The sequence below is a fragment of the Amblyomma maculatum genome, chromosome 7 (assembly GCF_055883805.1).
Source record: "Amblyomma maculatum isolate TAMU_Amacu chromosome 7, ASM5588380v1, whole genome shotgun sequence".
Classification (NCBI taxonomy): Eukaryota; Metazoa; Arthropoda; class Arachnida; order Ixodida; family Ixodidae; genus Amblyomma; species Amblyomma maculatum.
Window position 1 is genome coordinate 114,863,635 of NC_139350.1, and position 12,224 is coordinate 114,875,858.

The 12,224-nt window shown below is 46.0% G+C and overlaps 1 protein-coding gene across 1 annotated transcript; it reads right to left on the reverse strand.

Moving 5' to 3' along the window:
- Positions 1-24: 24 nt before the first annotated feature.
- Positions 25-9,619, reverse strand: LOC146184478 (formin-2-like). The gene is made up of 3 exons (XM_084608557.1): positions 9,596-9,619; positions 7,230-7,292; positions 25-2,232 (listed from the first exon to the last, which is right to left on the reverse strand). The coding sequence occupies exons 1-3, from the start codon at positions 9,617-9,619 to the stop codon at positions 25-27; spliced, it is 2,295 nt and encodes a 764-aa protein (XP_084464683.1).
- Between the last annotated feature and the right edge of the window lie 2,605 nt (positions 9,620-12,224).

Consider the following 12,224-nt stretch of genomic DNA (forward strand, 5'->3'; position numbering starts at 1 on the left):
GAAGAAGTTGATAAGGATTTATTTTCAGTTGAGAGCAATACTGATATTTACGACGCTTGCCAGGTCAATAATTGCCTCCTGCAGGTCCTTCACCTTCTTCCTTGCTGCTTCAAAATCGAGCTTGATCTTGCGCTGCACCTCTTTCTTCCAGATGTTCTTGAAGTCGTTGCAGAAGGGCACCCACGGTGCAAAGAACTCCTTGGGCCACTCGGACTCGTTCTTGGACTTTGGCTGCAGACTGAAGTACTCCTTGGTCTCCAGGAATTTTAGCCGGCATTCCTCAAGGTTCTCCTCCTGCTCCTTGTGCTCGTTGTAAGCCTTCTTGAGGAAAATGTTCATCTGCTCCTTGAAGGGTTCCTGGTGTTCGGCGTCGGAGTTTGCCAGCACTTTTTGTACCTTCGTCTCGCAACCTTCGACCTGGGAGTGAAGCTTCTTAAGATCTGCCCTGATGTCATCGAAACTGACTAACCCAGCCCGCTCCATGTCGCTCGGCTCAGGCAGAGGAAATTTCAACTTCTCCCGGGTGATGTCCGTTCTCTCTTGGAACTTGCTTATATAGACTCTGACAATGTAGTGAAGAAGAGTTAAAGAGTTGTCCTTGCTCTTGACGTCCTTCAGCTTGGCCAAGATCTCGAGGCCAAAGCCATCAGCCTGTCCACGACTCCTATTCCCTCCGTTCATGTAGTTACCGAGAGCCAATATAAGACCCAGAATGTTGTGGACCTCCTTGTTGTGCAGCAGCGTCTCGCATATCATTTTGAGGTTGTTGAGCTTGTGTTCCACACTACTGATGGATTCTGTGTACGTCGACTGGAAGATAATGCAACCCACACGGTCGGCATACTCGGGGATGCGAGACAGATCGAGCAGAAAGCGCTCTGGCTTGTCCAAGGGAATGTCGGGCTTCAGGGCCAGATGGTCTTGGATCAAATTGAGCTCCTCACTCGTGGGGCGAATTTCGTACAGAACTTGCAGAGTTTCCAGGCTTACAATCGATGTGTCAAAGTTGTAGATAGCATTTTCGACGTCTGAGATTTCAAGACGAAGGCTCGATATGAGAATGCCTACATTTTGTGACCGCTTCTGGACAAGGAGCTTCGCCACCCCTTTCCCTTTCTTCTGGTTGGTTTTCGTTTTGGCAGTTGGCTTCTTCTCCTGGATCTGTCTTGAGAACAGGTTAGCAAACTCAGCCCAGTCTGTAGGAGGAGTCTCCTCCAGACACTCCCACAATGTTTTGTGGTCTTTTTCCTTCTCGGGAGCTTTCTCTGGCTGCTGTGCGGGCACCTGAATTCTCGCCCAGTACAGGGGCTTCATTAGTGCCTTGGGGTTCACGGGTTGCTTGCGGGCTATGGCATATGCGCTGTGCCAGCCGCCCACAGGGGGCGCTGGCAGCGGTGCAGGCCCCATTCCTGGTGGGGGAGGAGGTGGTGGAGCTGGCATGCCATGGACAGGCGCCATCAGCGGTGGTGGGGGCGGAGGAGGGGGCATGGAGGACATGGCTGGGAAAGGCCGTGGAGGTGGTGGTGGTGGTGGGGGCGCCATGCCCATGGGAGGAGGGGGTGGAGGAGGAGGAGGTGGGGGTGCGGCCCCACCCAGAATGAATGGCGGAGGAGGAGGTGGAGAGGGAGGAGGCGGGGGTGCAGCCCCACCCAGAAAGGATGAAGGAGGAGGAGGTGGAGGAGGCGGTGGAGCGCAAGGAAAGGATGATGGTGGTGGTGGCGGAGGGGGAGGAGGCGGGGGCTGCACAGCAGCAGGGCTGGTCACAGAGACTGAAGTTGGACTAGGTTCTTTGCTAGTGGGCACTTCGTCTGTCTGGCACTCCCGGTGACAGGTGTCGACCTGCGCCTGAGACTCTTGCGTTGAGCGCTCCACCTCGTCCGTCTGAACCATGCCCACAGCAAACCTCCACTGCGCCTGCACCCCTTTTTCGCAGGTTGCCATTGCGGCAGTCTGTGCCTCGCATGACCGCAGGGACACGAGGGTGGTCTGGACTTCCCAAGACCGCTGTGGTACAGCTTGCAACACGGGGGCCCGTCGGGGCACCGCGACTGCCTGAGGTGCATCCAGATCACGAGCCTTTCGGGCCAGTTCCTCAATGCCAGCCAGAGTTTGGTACTTGTCAATCTGCTGCTCCAGGCGAACAACCTGGCCTTCGTAGTAAGTCGGTTTCGCAGCTTGCTCACCGCGCAGCGAGAAGAAGGCTAGCTCGTGTTCTTTCTGCAGTTTCTCCAGCTGCGAATTTCAAAAAAGGCTGTTTTTAAAAATAAATAACAAATCGCTGGATTTTTTCCGATGAGTTTTACTTTGAACGAATGCTCGGAAGCATTTGTTCTGCACATTGAAAACATTTGTCAGTGACCTTTCTAGCCGTTTCATGCCCCCTTTAACACTGAGGGGGCGGAGCGGCCCGATAGATGCACCCAGTGAGGTAGTAAGACCGTGAGAGAGGGACGTGTCTGTTGAGGGCGTGGCGACCGTCACTGGGCAGCGTTGCACAATGTGTGTTACTCCGGAGTATAGTTCACTATACTCCGGAGTGAGCAGTCGTGTGTCGCTCACGCGTCCTCAACTTCGGCATCTCCCTTCACATCAGTTACTCCCCAGCGTTCACAAATAGCAGACGTTCACGCGTAGTGCTCCCTGGATCTCGGCTCCGAGCTGCTCGCTGCGTCGTGAAGAAGCTTAACCCTTTAACTGGCAAGACCAGATAAAGCGATGCCATAATTTTTTCCTTCGTTTGTATTAGTTTTTGTTAGTCTAAATGTGCATCCAAAAAAATGGGAATGCGTTTGAAAAAGGATTTCAAAAAATACAGTACGTCAACAATTTTGTTCATCTGCCAAGATAAGGAGCACAAAGCTGGCGCACTGACATGAGTCAGTCATGTCCTATTTGAGCTGTAATTGAAGAAAACAGTTGTTGCCGCTTTTCAGGCGCAAAAAGACGTGCACATTTGGTGGACTTGAAGCCTGACACACTTTTATGGCAGAGAGCACAGCGCCCTCTGACCTCCTGTGTTGACTACGATTTCCATAAAACACCGTTGTTTCCATGGCTCCAGGAAGATAAGTACGTTACTTGCTGGCAAGAACCAAAAAAAAATGAAGTGATTAAAAGCTAACGTTCCGCGAAGCTTATTTCACCTTTATATGAACACGAGTACTCAGATTCCCGCCATAAACTGCCCCCCCCCCCCAAAAAAAAAAAAAAGAAAAGTGACCTTGAGCAGCTCACACACAAGCGGCAACGCAAAGGTAGTTCTAAACAAAGTTTTCTGTGTTCATTTACATGTCCAGTATCACATTCAAACCAATTGTGGAAATAAAAACAAACAGCCGACTGCACATCATTGGCGGTAAATTTTTACCTTATTCTGGCAGCTCGACAATTTTGTAGTCTATTTATTTCGTCCGGCACTGCCGCTTCTGCTGCGAAATAGGTGATACTATTCTGTACGGGCCACGTTTAGAGACGCCTCTACAAAGAAGTAAAATTGTCGCCACCCTTAACTTCGGATATCGGCATCTGCTGAGGCCAGAACTCTGCCAACGTGGCGCGCGCGAAGAAGACGACGACGACGGCACTTTGAGGTTGAACACGGTCATTACGGCCATCTATTGACGACTCATACATCTTTATTTCAGAGGCTACTTTATAAAAATGCTAAATTTGGAGGAACACGTTCTAAATTTTAGGGAGAGGCATTTTGTGGCCGCCTAGAGTGGGTCAACAATATTCTTGATCTGCTGGTTAAAGGGTTAACTGAGCTCACCTCCGAGCCTCAACTGGAGCTCACCTTCAAGCGCGCTTCCCTCTCTCTCTCTCTCTCTTCCCCACTAATCCCACCATCAGACCTTTCGGAAGGACATTGTAAAGAAATACGTTGTGCCTGTAATAATAATAATAATAATAATAATAATAATAATAATAATAATAATAATTATTATTATAATAACAACAATAATAATAATAATAATAACGGCTCACTGGAAGGGAAGGGCACAGTATTTGTCACACTAGCTCTGTCGACACCTGACCCGCGCTGTAAGGGAAGGGAGGCAAGGGCGAATGAAAGTAAATAGAGAGAAAGAAGAGCCGTAGTGCAAGGCTGCGGAGTAATTTCGATCACCTGGGGATCTTTACCATGCGCAGACATCGCACAGCCCCGAGATTCCTCTTCGATCGCCTCTATCAAAACGCAGCCGTCGTGGTCGGGATCGAACTCAGGTACTCCGGCACAATAGTCGGGCCTCTTACCACTGCACCACCGCGGCGGGGCTGCCTGTTTTCGCTCATTTCTGAAGACGGTGCAGGAAAAGTTCAGGACACGGCTGGACTGCGCGTTTGCTTCGCGGAGCAGTGGATGACGCCTGCCCGTCTGGCACTGCGGTGCAGGTTTGACGGGCTGAAGTACAACGGTTACGAATAAAGTGGGAACGTCATTCTACTAATTAAATGGCGCAAGAACCTCATAACAAAGTGTAAAATGCATGAAAAGTACAGCAGGGATAAGGAGTGTTACGCACCTACTTCGCATTTGATTAAATATTCAAATCTGCAGTATTTTGTTTCTATTCCCTGTACAGTTATCGCCTTCAGCTCTTGCCGCAGCTCAATAGGTCCTGTATATATCAGCAGATGATGTGGCCTCCACAATCATTTTTATTTTTCACACTCATTTAGAGCAATCCAGCAACAAGAATGTTTATGTGTAGACCTTCACCATTATGTGTGATATCTAAACAAAATTGCTTGAAACAATCAGACTTAAGCGCTGATGAAAGAGTTTGTTTTCAGCCTATCGCCAGTTTGAAATTAAAAACAGTTGACAGTAGCATGCGGACATAAAATGCACCATTATGTGAAAGAACACCTAATATGCATATACATAAACACACCCTCTTATCTCCGACCTATGAAGATTAGGAAACAGGCCTATGAAAGGTCGCTCTTCATGGCCTAGTCAGTGGATTCTGTTACTCGCAACTATGTGCCAATGGTTAAAATTATAATAAAATTTTTGGATGCTTCTACTTCTTTCTGGGAGTAAAATATAATTTTTAAATGAAAATTAGAAAGCGCTCAAGTTTTACCTTAAGAGCAGACGTGAGGCGACATTACACCATGTTTCATTACGAAATCTTTTTGTTTCTTTTCTTGTTTAGGTAAAATTTATTTCAAAAACGTTATTGATGTAACATCAGTGCACATCTAAAACACAGGTTAATAAGCCATAGGCAGCAAAAGCGCTCTCTACATGCACCTCTAACTTGCGCGGCACCAAGGACCCTATGTGGAGGCACCTATCTCTTTTGTATCCAAAGCTACAACTGGATAGTCAGCGGCGAATTTCACGTAATCGTCGCTAGTCACTACAACGCATGTACACGCCATAAACATGTCAGCGAGTTTCCCTGGGCTTCAAAAGATGAGGAGAAGGGAAGAATAATGAGCGAAAAGAAGAAGACTCTAGTAAACAGGAGCAAGAAGTCTCGGAAGACGCCTAGAACACGAGCAATCCCCGATCCCACTATAGGTTTTGCAGCCAGTGCATCGGGACTCAATTATCAGACCCTGCCGCAGTCTGCTTTCCGGCAGAGAGCACTATATGCATTTCTTGTGGTGTGATTAAACTATTATACGCTTCATTTACACTGCCACTTCTGGAAAGTTTATTTCTTCAGCAATATTTTTATACTTTCAGAAAATGTTCGCGTATTGATGTGCTAAAATGTATTTGAAATATATTGTATTCATTCCCAAATCTGTGCTGTCTTACTCCCTGTGTCCTGTCGAAAGTGCGCGCTTTCTTTAGTGATGATGTATCAACCGACCCGGCTACTCTCCTTGATATCTTTAGTATCCCGTCGTTGCATCCATTCTCCTGAATGTATAGCATTAGGATTCGTATTTGGTTAACCTTTGGTACGGAATTCCTCCCACATTCATATCGATTTCTCCGATTTCTCGCACCTCAATGAATTTGCGTTGACGACTAGAAGTTACGATTTCTACGGTGACCATGAATGCCCCCTACTAGCCGCGTAGTCCGCTACAGTGTCTGCCGCTGCCTGCAGCTGTCTCTCAATGCTCGCATTAGACCCCTGGTTTTTCCAGAGATTGGTGTCGTACGCGTACATGCTAAATTTGAGCCCCTCGATGTTACTCAGCGCTTTTGGGAGACCCCTTATCGCCACGTTGTAGAAGAATTGGGAAAGAAGCGACCCTGCGGTATGCCCCTACTTCCTAGCTGCAATATGGGAGACTCAATATCTTGGAAACTAACGCAGGCTGTTCTATCTCTTAGGAAGTCTCTTATGTAGTCATATATTCTGGATCCCACTCCGATCTCCTAGAGACAACTGAGAATAGCTTCTTGCCTGACGTTGTCGAAGGCTTTTGTTAGGTCTAGTCCCATGTGTACTTTGACGTTCCCAGATCGTTAGTCTAATATTTCGTATTTTAGTCACAGTATCACGTCCTCTGCGCCAAGCCTGGCCGGAAAACATCCATCTCGTCCGCCCATAGGTTGCTTTGCTCCATGAAACACGCAAGTCTCGTTTGTGCCATGTGCTCCATAAATTTCCCAACACGCAAGGTTAAGGAATGGGTATACATTTTTCCCGTTTTTGGGGCTTGCTCGGTTTTGGCTTTACGATTACGTTTGCCGCTTTCCATCGATTCCATTCCCACAGAAAGGCTCTTCAGTGCAAGAAAATCAGGCGATAGAAAGGTTTGGAAATGCAAACCTCCCCCGTTAGCGTGGCTCTCCAAGCGCAGTTAAAACGACTAACTCTGTTCCTCTGGGTCAAAAATACAAGACCACCAGATCTCCACATTACTCATATCTCGTAATGGTGGTTTGTAAATGCGGCACAAGTGCCAAATTGTGTCCAGCATAATTGTATAGTCAAAATACCGTCGCTAACGCAAAGCTAAATCATGATTGGGCCAATCGGGCGCGAACCTTGACACCCTCCGCAAAGGAAGACCACACTCCTTCCCAGACACAAAAGCAGTCAAGAATTATACCTAAAATGCTCATTCCTTCAAACAGAAAAAAAATTATTCGGGTATGCGCTTTTGCGTGAACTCTATGAGAAGCAGCTGCTTTTAGAGGTATTCTCAGAAACCTCCGGCTGAGGTATACATCCTGGACATAAAAGTTTTTAAGCTAACTCTTCTGGAACGTACAGCATGATGCCATCAAAATATGCTGTGATACGCACACTGCCGCAGCCTGGCATCAGCAGTCCTTGGAGATCTACAGCCACGAAGAAAGGCTTTAAAGGCTGCAATGCCAGGACAAAGGCAGAGGAGGGCAGAGTGGGAAACCAAGACGAATGGCGAGTGTTAAAAATCGGCCTTCGCGCGGCCATCAAAAGAAAATATGCTGCGAATTGTTCTATAAATCACCTTTATTTAATCGCTGAACAGACTTCATGCTAGAAATTGTTCACACTGTTGTTTTACATCAAGTTACATGATGTTAGAGGTAGTTACGCCTTTCGATGTTCTGGTAATATTTGCAAACATTACGTGAGCGCGATGACCAAAGTAAGGAAAATTTTCGAACCGACTGAGCATGCTTACAATTAGTAGACAAATCATTTATAACAGTAATTACAATTACAAATAATGAATAGCGAGAATTCACGACAGCATTATGCACACGTGTCAGGGTGTTGAGCCCTGATATGCCCAGTGTAGAATCGAACCCGCATCCAGGGGGTTTCTAGCCGTTATATACATAACTATTCCTACGTAGGCAGCGTGCGGACACGTGACTGTGCTTCCATGAGCGCTAAACAGATATAGGAACTTCAGCAAATGTGTGTGGGTAGCCTGCGTTGACCTAGATGACGTTTTCGCAGTTAGAGCACAGCTTTCTGTAGCAGGTGCCTTCAAATATTACATTGGGGACATTGGGGGGGGGGGGGGGGGTAGTAGGCATGAATGCCAGTCGTTCAGCCCCATCTCGTCTGATATGAGCGAAACCAGTAAAGCTTATGCGGCCTCATATGCACTTAAAGGTGGCTTTCCCATAAAGTGATCTCATAAAAGCTGCACCTGCCTCAAATAATCTACAAGAAAGTGACTTGGATAGCATGCAGGCACGCAAGATTTTTTTTCTTCCGCCACGGCCCCAGTTTTGCCGAGGCAATCTAAAGAGGATGGCTTCATTTCTACTGCGTCAGTTCTTTTCCACAGTGACCCCATCTTTACTGGATCTGCTGTCAGTTATCTCACAAGGAACCATTATTCTGAGTGTGTGCTTATTTGGTCGGCATTAGTCCGAGCAACCACCATATCGAATCCGTGGGGCATAAATAGAGCAGTGCCAAATAGTTCTTGCGTAGTAGAGTCCTGTTAGGGACTAATGCAGGTATTGCAACGATTGCCCAAATTCTAAATGCCCTCACAAAACCACAACAGGTCCCCTGTCTGCATCGAGTTATGTACGCCGCGAGTCCCCATATTGCTAGTGTCGGAATGGTCAAGGACATGAGTGCTGACTCAAGGTAAGCGAGACCTGTCCCTGCAAAAATAAGCACTAAAGCCTATTTAGCTGCCGCTTCAAGGCCGCTGCCTGTGCTACAGTGGTCACAGCGGGCTGAACACAGTGCATTGCCTGAGTATTATCTGCATGCAATTTTGCATCCCTTATTTGTGCTATATGTGCCCTAAATTATTATTACGGCCGATTTGTGTAACAGTTTGAAGCTTCTATATATTATAACGAAATTTCATTCGCCTTGATTATTGCGACCTTGTAAACTTTTCTGAAATGAGGGGGAATTACTCACACCTAATTTTTAATATATGAGAGGCTAGTTTAGGGAGCCTACTAATTTCCGTAGTGTAGTATAAATAGAACTATAGTTCTATTTAGTACACACAAGATAAGAGGTTGAACTAGGCATACGTGCTCTCCCGTCTGTTTGTTGTATCCATGTTTTCAATAAGTGTTCTTTACAGACATGCTAAGTTCACCTACCATGATATCAATGCTGTTAAGATCGTGTGGCCGATATTATGTGCGAGCAAATTGGCTTGCACCAATAATTCGAGTCCAATGGGTCCGCATAGCTTCATCGTCCCTAGCGGACAATGTACTATAATTAGGCGGCGCCAAGAGGCTATGCTGCCTATCCGCGATATTTTGGAACGATAGGACGTTTCGCACTCAGTTTATGCCCGAACTACAAAGGTCCCGAAGTCTAGCAGTCCCGCAGTCAACACCTGTGGGGTGCGAATGTCGTCTGGCACGCAAGCAATAAGGTATTCGTGGACATTGTATTGCTTTACTTCCTTCACGTGATTGTTTCCTCAATGACAGTCTCGCACGCCTCTCAGTAGTGTCAGGAACGTTCAGTTTATGGCTAAATCATTGCGCAGCTGTGTCGAATGAGTTTTGTCGCCGTGTCGTGCGACCAACACTGGATCGTCTAAGTCATGAACTGATGACTAATTTTCTGAACACTTTTATAGGAGCAGAAGAGTTTCAGATGCTATTAACCTGATGTTTATTGCTTTTGTCCACATCCTAACAAAAGCCCATCAATTGTCCACATAGGCACGATATGCTAACTACCTGAGCAAATATACTTGGACCCATCCTGGTGGAAGTTGGAACCCACGTCGGTCCATATCATTATGTGAGTAGCCCGCCGAAATCAAAAGGAAACTTTCATCCAGAGTGGCGACCCACATTGGTCCAAAGTAAAACCATCAAGGGAAATAGTCAGAATAGCACATTTGGAAATTGGAGGAAAATCGGCAGTCCAACATCCGCTTTCTCTATCTGTGTCAAATGGGACTCATTCGGATGTTTGTCGGCAGCCCACGTTAGGCCTTGACCAGTCTCCATTGAAGAAATTGCATTGATACACCAGGGCGCACCCGTGTTGTTCATATTAGAACGACCGGTGCCCTCACTTTACACCCTATGTTATGCTTTATGTGTCATAGGTGGGAATCTATGAAATTAGATAGGTGCAAACAGGCTGTAAGCCGCCAAAATGTCCCTAATGCAAATAAGTGTCGCCATGTGGGCCTCATGTATATTTTGTTATCTGTTCAGTTGTTGAAATTTTACATTTACCGGAAAAATGTTTTGACTGGATTTGGCTTTCTCCATAGTATACTGCAGATGGCAAAACAAAGGCAGTGGCTCCACCTGCTTACGTTTCGACCATTTTAAGCCACCTATTGGGCTCTCATATTGAAGCGAATCCCGCTTGTCATGTTTAATTTATACATTTTATTTTCCTTGGACGCTCATAACCAGTTGCTTTAAACGCAATTCAGCATCTTGATTTAGCAACACAAAATTTTCAGGTAAGAAATGATTTTAAAATTTAGGAAAGGTACCAAGTGAAATACAGGTTTTGTGTCCCGCCGATATTGAGAGACATATACAGAGGGAAAGACGTCTTTAAAGAAGCTATGATGAATGTTATCATGCTCTACGAATAATTTGAACTTAGCGTTAGGAAAAGGAATTTTTTTCTGCACACATGGTAGGTCACACACGGCATCTCTCATAGGGTAAGTCGTTTCGGGAGTGCGACCCCATAATCCTTTTCTAACCAATTTGCGTTCGTTTGGAGCCATATGCCACAAGAAAATAAATTGTATAATGCATTTCATGTTTAAAAAAACTGTTGACGTCTAATTTTAAGCACCATGTATATATACATGCAACTCTGGTTGAAATGGGATGAAATATATTGAGAAATAAGGCTGCAAGAATAAATGCTATAGTATTGAGAACTGCAGTATGAAATGTATGCGCGATAATGTATGGGAACTTATTGTGTACAATACACATATAAAAACGCAGGTCGAGCTATTACGCGGGACCACGTTGTAATGGTCACTGATCCTGGTTTCGGATAAAAATGTGGGCCTACATTGTAAGAAAGCCCCACATTCATACATAAACGGAGCTGAGAAGTTGCTTTTTAGAAAACAGCCACTCTTATTCACTGCGACCGCAGCTCCGAAGAGAATCCGCCGTGGTGGCCCAGTAGCTGAGTGCTCTATTACAGAGACAAGACATCCGCATTCAAACCTAGCCGCCGCGCCCGAGTCTCGATGGCGGCAACTCCGAAGTTCCTCCCATTTACTGCGCGATGTCAGGCCAAGCTAAACAACACAGCTAGTCAAGTTAACTCGCATTCCTCCCTTCAAAGCCTGAGCCACTTCAGTATATTTAACCGCACATACGATTACCGATGCTGCCGCCTATTCTGGTACATTGCTCATATGCGGAGAACTGCAACTCATCATTCGAAGACATGAAGGTCGTATCAGATACTCAGATACCACAGCACAGCCATAACGCGAAGGGAACATCAGCGCGGCCAGTAGCCTGTCTTTTTGATATAGGTGCGAATCCAAATCATAAAAGCGGTACCCGGAGGCAGCTTACGCACCTTGGTTGGAGTGACCCAGGCTTCAGAGAATAATCAGCGTGAGAACAACCGATTTCGGATCAAGAGCCTTGACGATCGACCGTCGGTTGCCAGCGAGTTCTTCTTCTTCTGCTTCTTCCTTGATAAATGGCCCATACTCACGAACAGGGATTGACCAGTGTTCCGTGTGGACTTCCAATTGTCCTACAGATGCTGAATTAGTGTAATAAATTAATTATAAACTAAACAAAAACTAAGATATGAGATCACAAATCTGAATTAAAGGAAAAAAATACGAAACTAAAGATTTGAAAATTTGGAATACATTAAGCAAGAAACTGTCCGTAGCCAAAAAGTAGTTAAGTAAATACTGACAAATTTGAGGCAACGCAAATCCTTTCGCACTCGCACCGAAGGAGAGTAGAAGCGGGACCGACAACGTAAATCCCAATTGGGCTACTGGAATTTCTGAATGCGCCCTCCTCTCATGTGAAATCCTTCGCCAAGCGAGAAAGAAATGTTCAATGTTTTCAATCTCACCGCAAGCCTCACAAAGGTTGGTATGGCTGAACCCGCATCTGCATAAGTGAAAATTTAGACGGGGAATCCTGCATCTCATGAGAGGCAGCGTTACCTCACACGGCCGTGATTTCAATGAACTTTACATAAGTATGTGAGATGTTGGTATTCTGTTGTAGATAGCAAAGAATCATTGCATGAGCCGGCTATGTATTGACAACGCTGAAAACGGGACATAACAAATACAATGATATTAGGAATGGTGCTTGGAGCAGGGGCATCAAG